This window comes from Eumetopias jubatus, unplaced genomic scaffold (genome assembly GCF_037043125.1).
Source record: "Eumetopias jubatus isolate StellerSeaLion01/CBP00866 unplaced genomic scaffold, mEumJub1_p1.0 scaffold_16, whole genome shotgun sequence".
Taxonomy (NCBI): domain Eukaryota; kingdom Metazoa; phylum Chordata; class Mammalia; order Carnivora; family Otariidae; genus Eumetopias; species Eumetopias jubatus.
This window is the reverse complement of record NW_028274822.1, coordinates 86,408,457-86,430,311: the sequence shown is the minus strand read 5'-3', so window position 1 is coordinate 86,430,311 and position 21,855 is coordinate 86,408,457. Positions and strand designations below refer to the sequence as shown.

At 54.2% G+C, this 21,855-nt stretch overlaps 2 protein-coding genes across 3 annotated transcripts in view; one reads left to right on the top strand and one right to left on the bottom strand.

The window, feature by feature from the left end:
• The first annotated feature begins 408 nt into the window (after window positions 1–408).
• On the top strand, window positions 409–11,025 carry HPD (4-hydroxyphenylpyruvate dioxygenase). Its single transcript, XM_028116689.2, has 13 exons — window positions 409–429; window positions 1,206–1,268; window positions 1,631–1,735; window positions 2,323–2,365; window positions 2,560–2,642; window positions 3,593–3,682; window positions 5,194–5,297; window positions 5,936–6,013; window positions 6,552–6,714; window positions 6,849–6,920; window positions 8,511–8,633; window positions 10,704–10,820; window positions 10,915–11,025. Exons 3-13 carry the CDS (start codon window positions 1,655–1,657, stop codon window positions 11,023–11,025), a joined length of 1,065 nt encoding a protein of 354 aa, XP_027972490.1. The 5' UTR covers window positions 409–429; window positions 1,206–1,268; window positions 1,631–1,654.
• Window positions 11,026–15,480: 4,455 nt separating this feature from the next.
• Window positions 15,481–21,855, bottom strand: part of SETD1B (SET domain containing 1B, histone lysine methyltransferase) — a 23,924-nt gene continuing 17,549 nt past the window's right edge. For both annotated transcript variants that reach the window (XM_088019566.1, XM_088019567.1), the window contains 4 exons: window positions 20,540–20,671; window positions 20,290–20,409; window positions 20,074–20,211; window positions 15,481–18,162 (listed from right to left, as the gene is read on the bottom strand). In XM_088019566.1, the coding sequence (XP_087875692.1) occupies window positions 17,989–18,162; window positions 20,074–20,211; window positions 20,290–20,409; window positions 20,540–20,671 (564 nt within the window). In that variant the 3' untranslated portion in view covers window positions 15,481–17,988. The remainder of the gene's footprint in view (window positions 18,163–20,073; window positions 20,212–20,289; window positions 20,410–20,539; window positions 20,672–21,855) is intronic.

Below are 21,855 nucleotides of genomic sequence, written 5' to 3'. Positions count from 1 at the left end.
GGAGTGTGCCCTTGGCTCTGTGCCTTGGCTCTGCCCCACTGACTAGTGGCCTTGGGTAGTCACTCCCCTTCTCTGGGCCTGACAATATCACCCGGTCCACTGAGGCTGCAGCCGGATCAGAGGCTCCCAAGCCTAGGAGCTTCCACGGTTGGATCAGCTTCTGCCCGCCCCTAGGAAGGCCAGGAGGCCAGGGGCGGGCTCTGCTCATTGTTAAATACTTCTGTCCAGCACTCCACTGGCCTCTTGTCCCCGTCTCAGAGCAGGAAGTTTGACCAAGATCAACCATGGTAAGTGCCTGCCCGGGGGGCAGGGCAGCCTCCCCAGTGATGATCTGCAGTGAGACTTCCAGAAGCGCCTTGTGTCTGAGCTTCCAAGTCTTACTGTCCTTTTCTTTCTCCTTAGACGACTTACAGCGATAAAGGAAGGAAGGTAAGGAGGAGCGGAAATGTGGGGTCAGGGCCCCAGGAGACTGGGATGTCAGCAAAGAGCAGAAAAGGAACTTCAGGGGCTATGTGATGTCCAAGATGCACACTCAGGCTCATCTCTCCAAAGAAAAATTTTACCTCTTCTTAAATTCCTGCTAATCTCTTAATCCTGTCTAGTTCTTTCTAGATTTTTTTTTAGATTTTTTTTTTTAATTTATTTGAGAGAGAGAGAGAGAGCACATGAGAGGGGGGAGGGTCAGAGGGAGAAGCAGACTCCCCGCCGAGCAGGGAGCCCGATGCGGGACTTGATCCCGGGACTTCAGGATCACGACCTGAGCCGAAGGCAGTCGCTTAACCAACTGAGCCACCCAGGCGCCCCTAGATTTTTTTTTTTTATGTGTAACCTCTACCTACACTGTGGGGCTCAAACTCACAACCTTGAGATCAAGAGTCGCATGCTCTACTGACGGAGCTAGCCAGGTGACCCTGGAAGTTCTTTCTAAGGTCTAACTTAAATCCATGTTGCTGTAGCAGAGAGCAGCTCCACTCTGAAATCTGGGCAGGCCTCCCAAGGGGGCTTTCCGATCCCCAACATCCAGGAGCTTGATTTCTCCCCATTTGGAAACCTCTTTTGAGGCTTGGCAAGGCTGCAGGGTGTTTGGCTTCTCAGTTTTGGAATTAAGGCTGGGACAAGGAGAGTGGTTAGAGGACCCCTCTCCACCCACACTTTTCTAGACCCACTTCCAGAGACTTAGCCGCTCCCCTTCTCTCCTCCTGCAGCCTGAGAGAGGCCGATTCCTTCATTTCCACTCCGTGACCTTCTGGGTTGGCAACGCCAAGCAGGTAAATGCTGGGGCCAGATATTAGAGTGGGCAGAGGGTGGGCCAGAGGGCCTCCTGGACAAGGGCGGGTCCCTGGCTGGGCCTATGATTGGCCGCTGTGTGGGGAGGATCAGAGCCAGCGTCGGGACCATCCCAGAAACACAGACGCTCTTTAGATCCTAATTACACAATCAGGGTCTCGGACGCCGGCAGGAAACCTATCTGATGTCGGAATGGGCCAGGGGGCCGCCTTTCTTCCCAGGACGGACTCTGTCCCTGGGGCAACAGGGCAGCCAGGCTGACGGGGACTGGAGGCTTCAGCCGGGGCGGGGGGGGGTCCCCCAGGCTGGCCCTCAGGAACCCAGTTGCAACTCTGTGATTCAGGCTGCGTCATTCTACTGCAACAAGATGGGCTTTGAACCACTAGCCTACAAAGGCCTGGAGACGGGTTCCCGGGAGGTAGTCAGCCATGTGATCAAGCAAGGCAAGGTAAGTCTGCACCCCAGGACCCCACTCACCCAGGCCAGCCTCTCTGCCCTTGCTGGTCTCTGAGCCTCCGAAGGGCTCTGGTGCCTGTGGGTGAAGTAGACCAGGAGGTCCTTTCCCCAGGCCCACCTGGTTCTCTCCCAGGATGTCTGGCGAGGCTAAGGGAGCATGAGCTGAGAGCCCCCACTGGCCCCTCCTTTGGCACCTTTGTACAACAGACCACGGGGACCTTAGTTTCATCTCCTTCTCGGCCTGGCCCACCTCTGGCCTCACAGATGTTTGGGCGAAGTTGACAGAGGCCTCAGACGTCAAAGCTGAAAGTCTGACTAGCGCCCTGATCCCTGGGAATCCTGGGGCTCTCTCCCATGGGGCGGGGGGGCCTGAGCAACAGCTCATCTCAGAGGGGAAGCTGAGGCAGAGAAGGGGCTGGAACCCAGGGTCAGGGAGTCCTTCCTGGCTGGGAGGGGCGGTCTGATCCGAATGCCCCACTGGGGTGTCTCACAGGTGGGCGGGGTGGGCGGGATGGGGTGCACCCCCACATGCCGGTCGGAGCCGCCAGCTACACTTCCTCTCTCTCCTCTTTGCCTCAGATTGTGTTTGTCTTCTCCTCTGCCCTCAACCCCTGGAACAAAGGTGAGGAGGCCCAGGGGGTTCAGGGTGCCAGGAAGTGAAGACATGCTATTGTGGGTTGTGGTGGGGCTCAGGGACAAGGGGGTGGGTCTGGGTCAGCGAGGGTTCCCCAGCCTAGAAGAAGATGGAGCCCAGAGGCTGACAGAGAGGTGAGGGAGCCCTGACTCCAGCGCCATGACCTCCCCTACCGGCCACAGAGATGGGTGACCACCTGGTAAAACATGGTGACGGAGTGAAGGACATCGCTTTTGAGGTGGAAGACTGTGACTACATCGTGCAGGTGAGCCCGCACCTGGGCTGCCCTCTGCCTGCCACGGGGAGCCCTGTGGGTCAGGGCTGGAGGGCCCGCCATGTTGGAGCGACAAGCCCGGACACTGGTGTGATGCACACCCGAGTTCCAGGGATGCCCTGGCCCTTGCTAGCTGCATGCCCTCTCACGAGCCTCAGTTTCCACATCTGTAAAACAGGGACAACCACAGCACCTACCTCGCTGAGTTGGACAACAGAGGACCTGAGACCATAATTGCCACTTCTTGAGCACGACTCTGAACCAAACACCATATTCAAGAAGCAGCTTAGAGGTTCAGAGCATAGAAGCCAGAGGCCCACTGCCCAGGTCTGAATCTTATTATCTGTGAGACTTGGGGCAAGTGACTTAACTTCTCTGTGCCTATAGATCTCATCACCTATAGAACGGAGACAAGAACAGTACCTTTCCTGTAATGTTGCTGTGAGGAAGAAGGAGTTTGGTAAATACCTTCACCAATGCCTGACAATGTGGTAGGCATAGCCAAGCAGTAAGGTTTCATTACGTAAAGGCATGAGCCATGCTTGGAAGGCACCCTGCAGAGGGTCTGACACACAGCAGGTGCTCAGTCAGTGGGAGGGCTTCTTCTTATCCCACCGCCTGGTTTACAGATGGGGAAGTTGAGGACTGGAGGGGGGAAGGGCCAGAGTGCGTTAGCAGAGGTGGGACACACCCCCACCCCCACCCCGACCTCGTTTGTCTCTCATAGCTCCAACTCTGGGCCTGAGCCTCAGTTTCCCTATCTGCCAAACAGGCACAAGGCCCGGGTGTCAGGGGCAACAGCTGGAGCTGGCTGTCGTTCCTGCCTGGGTCTGGGAAAGCAGGATGAGCCTGTGGCAGCATGAGGCAGGACTACAGGGCAGCCAGCCAGGGCTCCGGGAGGGTCCAGCACTTACTGCCTCCCTGACCCATCTTCTCTGCAGAAAGCCCGGGAACAGGGCGCCAAAATCGTGCGGGAGCCCTGGATAGAGCAAGATAAGTTTGGGAAGGTGAAATTGGCCGTGTTGCAGACGGTGAGTTCGCTTCGGTGCCCCTACCCCTCCTGCGGTCAGCTCCCCTGAGATGCCAGGATCCCCCACCCCCACTCCCTCATGCCATCCCACCCTGGTGCCTTGAAGCAGACATTCTCCTCTAAGTCTCGCTGCCTGTAATGCTTGGCCAGTGTGCAGAGGCTGATGGGAGCTACCAGTTCCCCCTTGATGCTTCCCTTCCTCCCCTGTGGACGGAGAGACTGTGGGGGGCAGGTGGCAATGACAGCACAGGGATGTAAACTGAGGACAAGGGCTTAGAAGAAGGGCGCGAGTGGGGTCTGGGGAAGACTATGGGCAAAGCACTCCACCTCTCTGGGACTCTGTTTCAATGAGCAAGGACTGCAGCTGGACCATCTGTGTGGCCTGGGACATGCTACTTAACCGTTTTCTTCAACTATAACCCCATCCAGGGTCATTGCAAGGCTCAAGTGAGATCATTCCTGCACAGCATTTAGGACAACAGTACCTGGTACATCACAGACACCCAGCAAAGATTCCCAAGTCTGTGTTACTGTCATACAGAGATGATCACAGGTCCCACCTCCTCAAGGTTAAATACAACTTAAAGATTGTTAACATGACTGAAAAAACAAAACAAAACAACAAAACCTTTTCTTAAAAAAGATCTTGGGGCACCTGGGTGGCTCAGTTGTTAAGCGTCTGCCTTCGGCTCAGGTCGTGATCCCAGGGTCCTGGGATCGAGCCCTGCATCGGGCTCCCTGCTCCGCGGGAAGCCTGCTTCTCCCTCTGCCGCTCCCCCTGCTTGTGTTCCCTCTCTCGCTGTGTCTCTCTCTGTCAAGTAAATAAATAAAATCTTTAAAAATAAATAAATAAGATCTTATTTTATTTTTTAAAGATTTTATTTATTTATTTATTGAGAGTGGGGAGAGGCAGAGAGAGAACCTCAAGCAGACTCTGCGCTGAGCAGGGAGCCCAACACGGGGCTTGATCCCACGACCCTGAGATCATGACCTGAACCGAAATCAAGAGCCAGTTTCTTAACCAACTGAGCCACCCAAGCGCCCCCTTAAGATTTTATTATTAAGTAATCTCTACAGCCAACGTGGGGCTTGAACTCACAATGCCGAGATCAAGAGACTCACACTCCACCGGTGGAGCCAGCCAGGCGCCCCAGAACCCTTTGATATAATTTGAGCCAATGCCCTCATCATTCTCACTTAGTCAATACATTTGTATTGAGTACCTACAATGAGCCAGGCACTGTCCTAGATGCTGAGGATCCCCTGATGAGCAAAACAGTGTCCCTGCGCTCACAGAGATTCTGGTCCCATGGGGCAGGCAGACAGTCAAAGAAAGCCCCAAACAAATGACAGACTGCAATTCATTTCAGAGAGGGGAAGTGACTTGCCCAAGATCACAGACAGAGTTAGGGTCAGACCCAGGGTGGAACCGTGTGGGCACCAGGAGATGTGGCCCAGTCTCAGCGGGGATGGGACCTCAGGGGCCAAGCCTGGCTGTTTTCCACCCATTAGTATGGGGACACCACACACACCCTGGTGGAAAAGATGAACTATAGCGGCTGGTTCTTGCCTGGATTCGAGACCCCAGCATCTGTGGACCCCCTACTTTCCAAGCTGTGAGTGCCCCTCGGGCTGGGGGGGGTAGGTATAGAAAGTCCTGAGGGTGGTGGAAAGCAATGCCCTGATCCTCCATGCAGACTGGGCTTCTCTGAGGGGCAGAGCATCTGGGAGGCTGTTGGGGGATTCCTGAGGGTCACTAAGGGGTGGCTTGAAGAGGCAACACAGAGGGTAAGCACCTAGGCTCTGTAACCAACTGCCTGGGCTCAAACCCCGGCTGTTATTTTTTTTTTAATATTTTATTTATTTGAGAGACAGAGAGAGAGAGAGCATGAGCCAGAGGAAGAGGCAGAGGGAGGGGGAGAAGAAGACTCCCCACGGAGCAGGGAGCCCGACGCGGGGCTCGACCCCAGGGCACCCTGGGATCATGACCTGAGCCGAAAGCAGACGCTTAACCGACTGAGCCCCCCAGGCGCCCTGTGGCTGTGTCATTTTCTCGCTATTTAATCTCCGTATTTACTTCATTCCTCTCTGCCTCAGTTCCCCATCTGTAAAATGGGACTAGTAATAGCGTGCGAGTCAACACCAGCAAGGTGGCTCTAGTACATGCTACGTCACAGTGAGCCGCTGCTGTGGGGAGGGGCAGGTTTCGGCAGCAGCCCTCTCCTCACCTCCTGACGGCTTCCTCCCCCGACAGGCCTACCTGCAGTCTCGAGATTATCGACCACATTGTGGGAAACCAGCCTGATCAGGAGATGGTGTCTGCCTCCGAGTGGTGAGTCCCTGGCCCAACCCCTCACTGCAAAGGAGACAGGTCCGCTCCCCGGTTCTTTTCTCGAGACCCCGGACTGGGAAATGGAGCACAAGGGCGAGGGAGCTTAGCTTGACGCCCCTGAGTCATCTGTGCCCTGAGGACCAGAGGCTTTAAGGCTCAAAGGGACCCATGGTCCTCCCTCTGAGGACCCTCGGGGAAGGTTGGCACAGAGGGTGTCCTAGTCCAGGGAGACCTGGAGGAAGTCTGTCGCTACCCCAAACAGCGCCCTTGTGCAAATGAGGAGCAGGTGCCCTTCTCAAAGGGCACTTCTCTCAGTCGGGCCCTTGCCACACCACACAGATCTTGTTACAAGACGTTTCACGTCCACCCAAAGGAAAATTGTCAGAATCAAGGTACAGGTGTTCAGTGGGTATGAGGTGAATGGTGGCTCCTTTCTGGAGGCTGCTCAGGGGCCAAATTCTGGAAGGTGGAAGTAGGGGCAAGGAGCCAGTCCCCGGCAGGCACACAGAGCCAACATGCCCTTATGGCCACCCCACAGGTACCTGAAGAATCTGCAGTTTCACCGGTTCTGGTCTGTGGATGACACACAGGTGCACACAGAATACAGTTCCCTACGCTCCATCGTGGTGGCCAATTTCGAGGAGTCCATCAAGATGCCCATTAATGAGCCAGCGCCAGGGAAGAAGAAATCTCAGATCCAGGTGGGGCCTTCCCTGGACTCCGGGGGCCTGGCTGGGGAAGAAGAAAGCAGGGAAGAGCTTTGAAGCCTCCTGAGGAGGCAGGAATATGGGTGACAGGAGCCAACGACCGTGTTTGCCTTGTTTCCCTCCCCCAGGAATATGTGGACTATAATGGGGGCGCCGGGGTCCAGCACATTGCTCTCAAGACCCAAGACATCATCACAGCGGTGAGAAGCTCATTCCTGGTCCTAATTCACCTTTCATCTAGCTCCAGAGCCAAAATGGAGGAGGGAGTGGGGGGCGGGTAGTGGCAATCCTCGGCCCCCTTCGCCAGCCCAGATGGCTGACAGGGCTCTCTTACTGGTTCCTGCCAGTCAAGTGCAGGCACATTCCCACCCCAGAGCTCCCTTTCCCTGCAGAGAGAAACACTGCTGGCTTTAAAAGTAGCAGGTGTCAGAGTAAGAGGCAGCCTGGATTCTAGTCCTAGTTCTGCAAGTGACTTGCTCTGTGTCCCTGGGGGATTCAGTCCCCTCTCTGGGCTTCAGTTGCCTCACCTTGAAAATGAGGCTATTAGGCTACAAGATTGACTAGATCCTTTGAGTCAAGTTAAATGCACTGAGTCTGTGGAACCAGCCTATTCCTACGGCAGCAGTGTGTCAGAGTGGACGCGAGCCTGACTGCCCCATTCCATCCTGGCCTAACCAAGAATTCACTGCATGACCTTGGCAATTTCACCCATTCATTCACCCACTCAGATGTATACTGGGCACCTACCATGTGTATGGGGCACCCTTTTAGGTACTTGGGATACATGAGCTGACAGAGACAATAGTCTCTGCTCCAGTGAAGGCAGAAAACAAAACAAGGAAGAGACATGTGTTAGATGGTGTGAGTGCTCTGGAGGAAAACCAAGCAGGGCAATGGGAGAGGGAGAGCGAAGGACATCGCACATTTAAACAGGGCAGCCGCGAAAGGCCACATTGAGAAGGAGACATCGGAGAGCACAGAGTTGGAAGGAGGGAAACATGTGGACAACTGGGAAACGTGCCCCGAGCAGAAGCGACAGGCAGGGCCGCGGAAGGCTGGAGGCACAGCAAGGAGCTCAGTGTGGCTGGAACAGAATGAGCAAGGACGAGGGGGGAGGAGGTGAGGTCAGAAGGTGGGAGTGAGGACAGATGGTAAGGGCTTTGAATGTGACTCCGAGACAAGACACCACCGTGGGGTAAGCGGAGGAGTGGCGTGATTTGATTTGTGTTTTTATTTTTTTTTTAAGTTTTATTTATTTATTTGAGAGAGAGAATGAGAGACAGAGAGTACAAGAGGGAAGAGGGTCAGAGGGAGAAGCAGACCCCCTGCTGAGCAGGGAGCCCGATGTGGGACTCGATCCCGGGACTCCAGGATCATGACCTGAGCCGAAGGCAGTCGCTTAACCAACTGAGCCACCCAGGCGCCCTGATTTGTGTTTTTAAATAAAATCACTCTGGCTACTATGGTGAGAACAGATATTTAATCTCTTGACGCCTCAGTTTCCCCAGCTATGAAATGGGGATAATAATTGTCCAGATACCTCAAAAAGTGACTGCATGGACATGGTGAGGCAATACACGTTAAGTGCTTAGGAGGCGGGCACGTGATGAGAACTCGGTAAACGTTAGCCATGGCTGTTTTTCTAATCGGGCCCACAAGGCCAAGGGTGGAGGGGCATGAGGTCACGGGGATGCATCCTGGAAGGCAGGGGAAGGCAGGGTCGGGACTCTGGCTAGGGGTGTTGAGCACGGAGAGAGGAGGAGACTGACCTTGACCCTTCCTTGAGACAGATTCGCCACTTGAGAGAGAGAGGCATGGAGTTCTTGGCTGTTCCACCAACATACTACAAACAACTTCGCGAGAAGCTCAAGTCGGCCAAGATCCGAGTGAAGGAGAGCATTGATATCCTGGAGGTGAGGCTAGTGCAGGATCCTTGAGTTTGAGCTGGGGACAATGAGCCCTGAGTTCCATCTCGCCTCACAAACACTGTCTAAGCGTCTACCCTGCATTTAGGCATTGGGACACAGAAGGAAAACCAGACCAGGTCCCCACGATCATGGGACTTGCCGTCTGGTGGGGAGATAGATGACAGGCAAATAAATAAATAATAACACAAACACCACCGGAGAGTTGATGCTGTGCAGAAAGTTAAAACAGGCTACGACAGCGGGTGACCTGGGGCTACTTCACCAGAGGTGATCTGGGAGGGCCTCTCTGAGGAGGTGACTTTTCTGTGAACTCTAAACAATAAGCGGGAGATGGCTATGTGAAGCTAGGGGAAGGAGAGTCCTGGTGAGTCAGGAGCAAGCTCCAAGTGTCTGAGGAACAGAAAGAAGGCAAGAATGGATGAAAGGAAGTATTTGAGGACTGGCCTAGGTCACTGAGGTAGGCAGGGGCTGATTCCTCTTTAGTAGTTTGGATTTTGTTCTTCTGCGGCCAGATACCACTGGAGGATTTTGGTTTGCTTCGGTTTTGGGGTGTTTGGGTTTTGTTTTTGTTTTTAACAGCTTTATTGATATAAAAGTCACATAACATATAAGGCACTCTTCTAAAGGTTTTTTGTTTTTTGTTTTTTGTTTTGGCAGAGAGAGAGAGAGAGAGACACACACACACACAGCGAGAGAGGGAACACAAGCAGGGGGAGCGGGAGAGGGAGAAGCAGGCTTCCCGCGGGGCAGGGAGCCCGATGCGGGGCTCGATCCCAGGATCCTGGGATCATGACCGGAGCCGAAGGCAGACGCTTAACGACTGAGCCACCCAGGTGCCCCTAAAGCACTCTTTTAAATTCGGGGTACCTGGGTGGTTCAGTCGGTTGAACGTCCGCCTTCGGCTCCGGTCATGATCCCGGGGTCCTGGGATAGGATCAAGCCCCAGGTCAGGCTCCCAGCTCTGCTGCTCAGTGGGGCTCCCTGCTCAGCAGGGAGTCTACTTCTCCCTCTCCCTCTGCCCCTCCCCCCACTCCTTCTCTCTCTCTCAAATAAAATCTTTTTTAAAAACTTTAAAAAACAAAGTGCACCATTCAGTGGTTTTTAGCTATTCACTATGTTGTGCAGCTATCATCAAAATCAATTTTAGAACATTTTCATCACCTGAAACTTCACACCCCTCCTCACCTCCCAGTCCCTCCATTACCGCCCCCCGCCCCCACACCCTGCAGTCCTAGGCAAGCATTCATCTGTCTTCTGTTTCTATAGATTTGCCTATTCTGAACTTGTCATATAAATGGAACCATGCACTATGGGATCTTTTGTGTCTGGCTCCTCTCACGAAGCATCATGTTCACAAGGTGCATCCAGGTTGTAGCAGGTGTCAGTGCTTCCTTCCTCTTTGTGGCTGAATCATAACCCATTGTGTGGGTATATCACATTTTTCTTATCTATTCATCGGTTGATGGACATTGGGTTGTTTCCACTTTTTGGTTATTACTGTGAGTAATGCTGCTGTAATCATTTGTATACAAGTTTTTGTGCGGACCTGTGTTTTTAATTCTCTTGGGATTATACCTAGGAGTGGAACTGCCAGGTTATAGGTAACCCTATGTTTAACCTTTGAGGAATTGCCAGTTTTCTCCAGGGGCTGCAAGCATTTTACATTCCACCAGTAACTAGGAGGGTTCTGATTTCCACTGGAGGATTTTAAACAGGGGAACGACATGATCTGATTTTTCAAAGATCCCTTGGGGTGTCCGTGGGGAGGACAGATTGCAGAGAGGCACGAGGAAAGCAGGGGGACCTGTGCAGAGACCACTGGGGTGGGTGATCCAGGACAGCCTTGATCTGGTGGCTTACACCCGGACTGTGGCGGGCAGGTGGTAACAGGAGAATTTAGGGATCTATTTGGAGGTGTCTGGAACTGCGGGAGAATGGGATCTTTTCTTGGCTTTCGGGTGCAGGGGCTCTGACGGGCTTTCTAAAGACTCCACCGTGCCCAATTGGAGTGTGGGCCAGCCGCCCTTCTAACCCAGCCTCCTGTCTCCCACCCAGGAGCTGAAAATCCTGGTAGACTATGACGAGAAAGGCTACCTCTTGCAGATCTTCACCAAGCCCATGCAGGATCGGCCCACGCTCTTCCTGGAAGTCATCCAGCGCCACAATCACCAGGTACGAGCTATCCCCGACAAGCCCCCGAGGCCAGGCAGGGTAGCACGGCTGGCTTTCTCTAGACCCGCAGTTCACCTTCTCTCTCCCGCCCCAGGGTTTTGGAGCCGGCAACTTCAACTCACTGTTCAAGGCTTTCGAGGAGGAGCAGGACCTGCGGGGCAACCTCACCGACTTGAAGAACACCCGGACCCTGCCGGGCATGTAGGCCCTGCGGGCCCAGCTGCCCCACGGCCGCCCCCGCCGTGGCCCCGCCGTGGCCCCGCCGTGGCCCCGCCGTGGCCCCGCCGTGGCCCCGCCGTGGCCCCGCCGTGGCCCCGCCGTGGCCCCGCCGTGGCCCCGCCGTGGCCCCGCCGTGGCCCCGCCCATCTGCAGGCGTACGGTGGGCCACGCCCACCCCACGGGCCCTGAACTGCAGGCGTTCCTTACTGGCCACTCCCTCTAGGCCCCGCCCACCAGCCTGTACACCCAGGCGCTGACCACGCCCCCTCGGTTGGGCCCCTCCCTGCTCCCGCCCTCCGGAATAAAGCGGATCGGGGTCCTGTGAGGGGTCTTGGTGTTTGCGCCGTGCTGGGGCAGTGACGCCCCTCGGCCTGCAGGGGGAGCTCAGGGCCGCAGCACTGCAGGAGGCGTCCGCGTTCTGGATTCGGAGCCCCTGCCAAAGCCCGGGAGGCGCGGGGTGCAAGCGTTTTGCTAAGTGGGACCGCGCCGGTCAGGGAGAATTCTGGAACCAAGGGGTGGAGAGGGCTGACACGCTAGAGGGGAAGACAGTATCATTTCACAGAGTGTTATGAAGATAAAGCGGTGATGATGAGATTGTGTGAAGGTAAAACTGGGAGGGGTGCTAATTTCGGTGGAGAGAAAGCCCCTCTGGAGAGACAACATTTGGGAACCAGACACGGAAAAACCTGGAGTGTTAGCCAAGGAACTTCGGGGCACATCCCTGCTCAGCAACCTAGGGACATGGTTCCTGGTCTGAGAAGTAGAGCAGGTGTGTGTGTGTGGGGGGGGGGTGGCTCTGAGCCCCTCAGCTTCTGCCCTCGAGTTTTAAAAAACTGGAGAAAGGAACTGGGGGTAAATTGGGTCTCTTCTGTTTCTGATACTTGCCTAGCCCTTCCTGCGGGTGAGTCAGCTCAGAACCGGGAGCAGGCAGATCTGAGCGTAAGGAAAAATTCTAAGTTGGTACAATAGGGAAATTGGAGGATTTCCCCCCCCCCCCCAGATTATAGAAGTCAGGGTTTCTGGGATCATGAACTTAAGAAATGAAAAGAATAGCAGTGAGAAGCCAGAGGAACAATGACAACCCCAGTTAAAAAATACCCTCCCTCCATTTTCCCATGGCTTATGCAAAGCAGAGAAATTCTATATCTCAGAAGGTTGCAAACTGGTGGCTCACGGGCCAAATCTGGCTCACTGATGTATTTTATTTAGTCTGCGTAGTTTTAAACAAATGTGAATCATCATTTCAGAAAGTTGGGATATTTCACATACAAATTCTAGGATTCTGGTTCTTCTTGGAGGAATCAGGCCGTTCCGGGCTTGCCTTCCTATGCAGTAACGATCAGCTGGTGCCAGGTGGTGGGTGCCTCCTTAGACGGGACATGGGCAGAGCAGACCCTCATTAGCTGAGCACAGACTAGGGAGCAGGATTGCCTGGGTTCATACCCCAGATCAGCTACTTGCTAGCTGTGTGACCTCGGGCAAGCTACTTGACTTCTCAGTGCCTCAATTTTCCTTACCTGATAAATGAGGATGGTAACAACACCCACCTCCTAGCACTGCGGTACGTTTAATAGATGTTTTATTTTTTTTTAAGATTTTATTTATTTATTTGACAGGGAGAGAGAGAGAGCACAAGTAGGCAGAACAGCAGGGAGAGGGAGAGGAAGAAGCATGCTCTCTGCTGAGCGGGGAGCCTGACGTGGGGCTCGATCCCAGGACCCTGGGATCATGACCTGAGCCGAAGGCAGCCGCTTAACCGACTGAGCCACCCAGGCGCCCCATTTAATAGATGTTTTAAAACAGTGGCTGGCATGATGTCAGGGCTATGTGTCTGCTCTTGTTATTTTGGGAGAGGGGCCTGGGTGAGGGGTTTTGCCTGAGTCTGCCTGGCACTTCCTTCTCCCCACGCCACCCTGGCCTACATGCAGATGGCTCAAGGTGGGGCTCCCTTTTTGGCCCCCACAGAAGGACCAGAGAAGAAAGGACTTGTCCTATGGGACTGAGGGGCAGAGGGAGAGGTGGATAGATCTGAAGAATAAGGGAGGAGAACCATCTGACATGGTAGTGGAGGGAAAAGGAGAAGTTGGGGGTTTCTGGGGTTCGAGGTCAGGTAACCAGCCACAGCAGTGGTGGGTGGAGGGGCCGAATAGAAGTGCCATTGACCAAGGTGGAAATTATGGCAGGAGGAGCCGGTTCAAGAGGGAAGATGAAGGAAACTCAAATTTGGATGTGTGTTTTCTTTCTGTGCCTTGGGCTGGACGCCCTGGGTTGTCCTCCATGCGGCCCTGCAAGGCCCCACAGCACCTGCCTCCCCCTCCCCCTCCCCCACCCCCACCCGGGACCTCTCAGACCTCATTTCCTTTACTCCCCCTCCCCTCATTCAGCTGCGGCCACTCGGACCTCCGGACCTCTGTGCTGGTCCTCAATTACACCAGGCGGCTTTAGCCTCAGGACCTTTGCACTCACGGTTGCTTCTGCCTTCAATACCCTCCCCTCCAGGTGTCCACGGGGCTGATCTCCTTTGAGTTTTTTTTTTTAAGATTTTATTTATTTATTCATGAGAGACAGAGAAAGACAGAGAGAGAGGCAGAGGGAGAAGCAGGCTCCCAAGGAGCAGGGAGCCCGATGCGGGACTCGATCCCAGGACCCTGGGATCATGACCTGAGCCGAAGGCAGATGCTTAACCATCGGAGCCACCCAGGCACCCTCTCCTTTGAGTTTTGTTCACATGTGGGCTAAGCAGATTTCCCTGACCACTGTATTTAAAACCTCACCCCCTCTTGGGGCGCCTGGGTGGCTCAGTCGTTAAGCATCTGCCTTCGGCTTAGGTCATGATCCCAGGGTCCTGGGATCGAGTCCCGCATCGGGCTCCCTGCTCCTTGGGAGCCTGCTTCTCCCTCTCCCTCTCCCCCTGCTTGTGTTCCCTCTCTCGCTGTGTCTCTCTCTGTCAAATAAATAAAATCTTTAAATAAAAATTAAAAAAAATAAAAAATAAAATCTCACCCCCTCTCAACCGATACCCCTTCTCATAGCTAATTTTCTCCTTATCATAGCATGTGTTCTTCATGTTTTCCTGGCTCACAAGAACACAATCACCAGGACGGGGGGAGCGGTGTTTTCTCCACTCCTGTATCCCCAGTGCCTAGAGAACCGTCTGACACATCGTAGGTGCTCAATAATATTGGTTGAATGAACAGAATGGCTAGCAGCTGCTCTTTTCTCTTTCCTGGCTCAGTCTCCCTCTCAGCCTTTCCTGGCCCCACGAATCCACCTTCAGTGGTGTTCACCTGTCTGGATGTACAATTCCGTAAAGCAGCCCACCACCGAGGGCCTCTCCCCTGCCTTCACAAGTGAGGCGGCAAAGAACAACTGTGTACATATTGTTCCCTGCTTGTGGCTGTCGGGCTCAATTCCAGACAGCGGAACATTTATGCCGGAAGTTCATGTGCATTTTTAAACTGTTAACATCTAATTTTTCCTCCCGAAGGTTGTGGCAACTTAAGCTTACAATAATGATGCCCAAGTGCCCCCCGCCCCATGCTGGCCAACATTGGCTATCTTGCGGTAGAATTCGCATATCCCTAGTAAGAAGGGAGGTCAGGCATTTTCTCAGTCATGCTGCTTATGGCTGGGGTTTGGCGTCTGGCCTTCTCAGGGGCAAGTGGACAACATCTAACCAACTCTCCATGGGCCCCGTGGCTACCTCACCACTGGATCAGGCAGAGTTGAGACCTACGGGGCACAGAAGCTCCGTTGTGGAACACCACAAACACTAGATTCACTTAATGCTTCTTAACTGGTGGCTCTTTTATCAGTCCCTTCCCCCTCAAATGCAAACCGGAGGGCTGTCTCCTGAAAACAAGTGGTGAGCATCTTTGAGGTACCACCTTTCCAATTTCTTCCAGTGAGAGCAATAGGATATTTGAGCTTGTTTCCTAATTGCAAACCTTTAGCAGTGTTAGACCTAAGATTTTAAGAACAGTTATAGAAGCAAAACTTAAAAGCAAAAAAAACCTTGAAAGGTCTAGTCTATAACTTGACCCAGTTCACATAATCCACCTAACAGGCTCGGAGTTTAAGAACCACCAGTCTGGGGCGCCTGGGTGGCTCAGTCAGTTAAGCATCTGCCTTCGGCTCAGGTCATGATCCCGGGGTCCTGGGATCGAGCCCCACATTGGTGTCCCTGCTCGGCAGGAAGCCTCTCCCACTCCCTCTCCCTCTCCCCCTGCTTGTGTTCCCTCTCTCGCTGTGTCTCTCTCTGACAAATAAATAAATAAAATATTAAAAAAAAAAAAAAAAAGAACCACCAGTCTGAGTGGACCACACCACACCTAGCTCGTTCTACCCGGAGCCTAGCCAGGCCACCCTCCCTGTGAGCGGGATGTGCCCCATCAGAAAGAAAGGAGGAGGAGAGGGAGAGAGGAGAGCAAGAGAGATGGCGTATCTGTAAGAAAAGTCAGTATATTTATGGTTTGCTTTATAAAAGTTACTATAATACAATGGTACATAGTATTGAATTCACAAAAATATGAACAAGTATTTACAGCAAGACACACCCACAACGGAAACACTTCTCTTCAAAACAAGTTACATACGGATGACAGAGTCTATATGCACAAACATCCCTAAAACTTATGGGTTCTCTTCTTTGCAGGAGGAGAGAGGCAGGGAGGGAGGGACAAGGAAAAAAAAAAAAAAAGGCAGAAACCCCTAACTTTTCAAAAGCAAAGATTTGTTCAATGAAAATGAAGGTATTGAAAGAAAAATGAGCCATGTTTCTGGATATGGCAAACCATTTTGGGGGTGGGGCGGGGGTTCCTGGGGACGGGGAGGGTGCAGCCCCTCGCCGCTTGGGCAAGGTGAGGCCAGGGTGAGGGGTGAGGCTGGCCCCCAACCCCGGTTTCCTCACATCCCCCTCCACTTCTTCTCGGGGGAGAGGGGTGAGAATGAAGGCAGCCCCTTGGGGGCTTGCACAAGTAACTTAAATCAACCATCTCTACAAACTACACATTTCCTCATGTGAAAAATAAATATTTCCTCAGTTGCACAATTAGGCAGAAAACCGCAAATGGAAGAGAAGGTCGCCGCTGTGCCCAGGTCCCTCCTCTGTGTCTTAATGCCACCGATTTCATCGACCTTGAAACCCTGAAACTGGTGGGCACAATCTCAAACAGGGAGGGCATGGGGTAAAGAAATTAAACAAAACAAAACAAAAAACACAACAAAACCACCAACGACAAAAAAAAAAAGAGAAAAATAACAATTCTTTGTACAGAATTTACATGATAACAAGCTTGACACAAGCTGAAGATACCAGAGGCTCCGGGCCTGGGCCTGCGTCCTCAGGGTGGGGGCGGCCCGTTGGGAGCTCTCCCGTCTGGGTGAAGATGACTCCTGGTCACAACAGTCACTTTCCAGAAATTATTTACATGCCTGCTCTGCTTTCTAGGGTGAGAGGGACTTGCTGTGTGTGTGTGTGTGTGTGTGTGTGTGTGTGTGTGTGTGTGAGAGAGAGAGAGAGAGAGAGAGAGAGAGAGAGAGAGAGAGAGAGAGAGATTTTTGGAAATACAAAGAAATGAGCAAAAAAGTCTTCCCACATGTTTCTACAAGAAACAATGTTCCCGAGAAAAAGTCCTTTATGGCAGCCTATATACAGAAGTTGGTTCTGAACTTCAAAAACCTATTTCTTCCCTTCGTTTTGATTTTATACACGCACAGGAAAAAAAAAATCCATGGAAATAAACCCTGAAGAGGATGATGGGAAGGGGGTAAAAAAGGTTAAGAAAAAAAAAAAAAAACAACAACAACCTGTCAGACTTAGATCTGAGTTTTAAAATCTTCTCCAAGATTTTCCTTTCTCTGGGAGAATAATCTTCTCACTCCAAAAATAAATATGCTCTTGCCTTCTTGGGATGAGGGGGCTGCTGGCCAGGTGGGTCGGGGTGTGGGCTAGGGGCAAGCGGGTGAAGCTTATAAACAAAAAAATGCCACATGCACATGATCAGAGACCCCATAGTGGCGGGACTGGGGGACCCGCCTGCCCTGGGAGGCCCTCCCGCCCGGGTGAAGGTGAGGGCAGGAGTAGACAGGACCCTTCCCAGTGCCCCCACACCCACACTGGGGCCTCAGGGAGGCTCCCTCATTGCTGGCATTCGAATGAGAAAGTAAACATTGAACCCAAGATTTTGGGGGTGGCGGGGTGTGAGGTGGCAGGGAGAGCCCAGATGAGAAATTCCTGCCTGGGACCAGCTTGGCTCCACCAGGGTCTGCTAGGGGAAATGGCGCCCCCAGGCTGCTGGGGAAGGAACAGATGGGGGGGGTCTTCTCCTCACTGAGTCACCTCTGCCCGCAGAGAGGGGGCCTTGTGTAGTGTTCTGAGGTCAGAGCCGCGTGGCCCGACCCCCCTCCTCTCTGCAGCACCTGGCCCAGCGCCCTGGCCCGGGGGTTCCGGAACGTGGGCCGACACGCCACCACACCGAGGCCTCTGCAGCCCCTGCTGGGGGTCCCCGCTCTCTGATTCTGCTTTCACATTTCAACGGTTAAAACGTCTTTTCTTATGACGAGGAAGAGAGTAAAGAGAAGACAAAACAACATAGCAGCATTCATGGAAAGAGGCTGATGGGGAAGACGGGAAAAGAGGAGGGCAGAGACAGAGAGACAGAGAGTGAGAGACACGGACAGAGAGTTTACGCTGGAGCTCAACAAAAGTCCTGAAGGGAGCATTTTAAAAAACCAAAGAGACATGGGCTGAGAGACAGAGAAGCCCTTTCCCACTGAGGGGCTGGAGCTGCGCTGGGTCCTGGGGGTAGTGTTGGGGGTGCCAGGCCCTGACATGGCCGCTGGGTAGGGGACAGCACCTGAAATGGGGGTGGGAGGTGGGGCTGGGCCCCGGGGCCCTGGGGCCCACGCTCGGGAGCCCCAGGGCGGCACGGGCAGCCTTCCACAGGGCCTAGTTGAGGGTCCCCCGGCAGTTCTCAGAGCCACACAGGCAGGGGATCTTGACGTCCTCGATGGGGAACTTGTAGTCGTAGGTGATCTCCTCGTTGACGTTGATGTGCTGCTTCGAGTAGATGACAATCTTCTTCTGCGACTCCACCGTGATCACCTTGGCATAGCAGTTGGGCTGTGGGCGAAGCAGGAGGGGAGGGTGAGCCGAGGACTCACCCGGTACCTCGCCCAGGCCCACCGCCACGAGGCCCCCCCGAAACCCGACGGAGCTCCATGCCCGAGGCCTGACAAATATGCCGCACGACCCCATGCCCACTGGCCACCTGCTCGAGCCTCGGCTGCCCTATCTGGGTGATAAGGACCCCCCCGCCTCTGATACTAAGTAAGAATGATGATGATGGTAATGATAATAAAATGTTCCCCAGGACTCCAATTTCCATTTATACTACAGGTGAGTCCCCAGATTCTATTCCTAGCCCAGGCCTCACTTCAGAGCTCTAGAGAGGGGGTCAGCAAACACCGGCTCCTCGCTGCCTGTTTTAGCAAGCAGACTTTATTGGCACACAGCCATCCCCGTTCATTTACATACCGTCTACAGCTGCTTTTGTTACAATGACAGTTAAAAGTAGTTGCTAAGAGATCCTCTGGGCCACAAAGCCAAAAATATTTACTATCAGGCCCTTTACAGAAAAGGTTTGCTGGACCCTGCTCCAGACCCAGAAATCCAAGTACCTGCTCGATATCGGCCTCTGGCAGCTCCAGGAGACATTTTTGCCTCCGTAAACTCAAACCTAAAACTCAAGGGAGTGGCCATGCCACGTGTCCAGGCCCCCAGACACCCGCCTCCCGCACCTTCCTCCACTGATGCTGGATCTGGCCCACGGCCACGCCCAGTGGGTTCTACCCCCCAAAGACCTCTTGATTCTGTCCACTGCTCTCCACCTGCACTGCCACAGCCCCAGGCAGGCCCCTCTCATCACTCGGCTGGACTTCAGCGGCTCCCATGGCCTCTCAGTCCTCTGAGAAAATCTACTCCTGACCCAGCAGCCAGGGGAATCCTGTCACCCCATGGCTCAAAACCTTCCAGTAGCCTGCCTGGCTTTTAGAGAAACTTTAGATCACTCAGCTCTGCCGGCAAGGCTGAGTGATCTGGCCACCCCAACCCTGCTAACCCCATCTCTTACCTGCCCTCTCGCCCCCTAGTCCATCCCTGCTGCCTGCTTTGCTGTCCCTCAAACAGGTGTTCTCCCCTCCAGGGCCTCCCTGAGCAGAATGTGTGCCCCACTCACTGCCACCTGGGTGATTCCCTCCAAACCCTCAGATCCCATAGGAGAGGCAAGCCAAAGTCCCTACTGGCCCAGGTGAAGATCCAGTCACGGTTGGGAGAGCTAGCTGGGTCAGCACACTCAGAGGGCCTGCACTCAGGGGCACATTTGGTTCTCCCGACAACCTACAGGGAGGGACCGTTTCCATCCAGATCAGGAAACCGAGGCACTGAGACATTACTTAACCAGACTACGGTTCCACTTGCTGAGTAGCGATGTCGTGACTCGAAACAAAAAGAGTTTGGCATCTGCTCTGGAACTCGCCTGCCCCGTCGGAAGCTCCCCGTGTTTGTCTTCAGCATGAGACTCACCCTCGTTACCAACACTCGCTGCCCCCCGGGCCAGCGCCATCCACCACCATCATCACTAGCCACGTGCGACTATTTAAGTTCAACCAAATTAAATGAAAAGCTCAGTTCCTCAGCGGCACTGGCCACATTTCAAGTGCTCAACCCAACACGCAGCTTGTACCACGTCAGTGGACAGCGCGGATGCAGAGCATTTCTGCCACTGCGCTAAGTTCTAGTGGACACCCCTGCCCCAGAACGAAAGCTGTGAACTGTGAACTGCGCGGACCACTTCTTGAGCACCTTGGGTCTCATTGTGCCCATTTTTCAGAAGAGAAAATTGAAGCTCAGGGGAGAAAGACTCCGTATACAAAGCCTCACCGCCCCCCCCCCCCGCCCCCATCAGCCGGAGGCCATGCCGATTCTGTGCCAGAAGCCTCTGGGGGCAGCAGCGGCCCCGTCCCAGGCACTCACGTTGCAGCTGTGGTTGATGAAGCGCGCAAAGTTGCCGCACTTGGTGGCATCGATGATGGTGTCGTGGTCCACCCGGAACATGTAGCTGCTGCCGATGCCCTCGTCCTCGTAACGCTTTTCCCGCATGTCCGCGATCACCTGGCCGGGAGAAGGCCTCAGTCTGGGCTGGACCGTCCTGCCCCCACCCCTCCGCCCAAGCCACGGGGCAGTGCCTACCTGGCGGATGTTCTGGCCCACGTACTCAATGACCATCTCGTCGGCCGCGATGGGCTCCATGGCAAACAGGCCCCAGTCGTGAATGTGGCTCTTGCAGAACTTGAGCTTCTTCTTCCGGAACTGGGGGAGGGAAGGAGCTGAGAGGTGAAAGCCCTGGTCTTAGTCCCGCAGCCCCCCCCCCGCCCCCCCACCCCCCCCACCCCCCCCACCCCCGGGGCCGCCGGCTGCCCTGGGTGGGGCCCGGCCTCACCTTGAGCTGGTTGAACTTGAGCAGGTCACTGTCACAGCTGCCAGTGAAGGAGGACAGCAGACGGCGCTGCTCAGAACGCCGCTCCGAGCCCGCCCGAGTGGAGGCATGAGGCTGCGCCGGGATGCTCATGCCCTGCCAGGGGCGACGGCGACAGGTCAGGGGGGGGCGTGGCTGTCCCGCGGTCGGGGGGAGCTGGCCCACTCGCCGTGGTCCTGGGTACCCGTGTCCCTCTCGCATCCTTGGCGACACCCCCCGCCAAGCCCTGGTCCCTGTCTTCCCAGCTTCCTTGCTCTGAGCTTGTCTGTGCCTGCCCCATCCCTACCTGTCACCTCTTCTCTTCCCTGCTCCTTCCTGTCAGAATCCAAACGTGCTCAACGTCCTCCAGGCAAAGCAAACAACACAACTTTCCCTTCACACTTGCCATCTTTCCCGTCTCAGCTGGAAGATTGGGAAATGCCTCCACTTTCAGGAGGGAAGATGGTGGGTGTCTCTCCACCCCGACCCCCGTGGCTCTCACCTGGGTGAGCTCATCCTTGCTGTGACCTTCCCTTAACATTTCCGTCCTGATGACCAGAAGTCCCCCTCCCTGGCTCTCTACTGGGCCCCAAAATCCAACTGCCTAACAGACCTTACTACCTGGATGTTCCACAAACCCCAAAACTCAAGCCTCCCACCTCAGAGCTTGGCATCCAGCTTCCTAGTTCCCCAGGCCGGACCCAGCAACGTCCCAGCCAGTTCCTTTGTCCCCTACAGACAATCTGGCCCCCAGGTCTGTCCTTTCAGCTTCCTAATATTCTACTGTTCCTGATACTCTTTCAAACATAGCCAATTTTTTTCTCACGGCAAACGCAGTCGAACCTACCCACATGTCTGGACTGGGAACTGCAGCAACTGTGCCCCAGTCTCCCCTCAGGACCCCTGCAGTCAACTCTCCACACAGCAGCCAGCGTGAGCTTTGAAAATTGGGCTGAGCCATGTCACCCTCACCCTCTCTCTGGAAACCCCCATGCAGCTTGCAGTCACACACAGAATACAAATCTAACCTCATCACCACAGCCTCCAGGGCCCTGACAACCTGTTCTGTCTCCGGCCTCAACTAATCTTTCCTTCCCTTTCTCACACCACCCGAGATCCTCCCCACCTCAGGGCCTTTGCACATGCTGCTCACGCTGAGCGTGACTTCCAGCCTTAGTGAGTCCCTCTCCTGCTTTAACTTTTCTTTTCTTAAGTAGGCTCCACACCCAATACGAGGCTTGAACTCACTCACGACCCCAAGATAAAGAGTTGCATGCTCCACTGACTAAACCAGCCAGGCA

What these genes read in the sequence shown, in the direction of transcription:
- HPD (XM_028116689.2), top strand. Translation starts at nt 1,655, where the DNA reads ATGGGCTTTGAACCACTAGCCTACAAAGGCCTGGAGACGGGTTCCCGG. An exon ending in ATGTGATCAAGCAAGGCAAG is followed by an intron (nt 1,736 to 2,322) that starts GTAAGTCTGCAC and finishes TCTTTGCCTCAG; the next exon opens with ATTGTGTTTGTCTTCTCCTC. An exon ending in ATGGTGTCTGCCTCCGAGTG is followed by an intron (nt 6,014 to 6,551) that starts GTGAGTCCCTGG and finishes GCCACCCCACAG; the next exon opens with GTACCTGAAGAATCTGCAGT.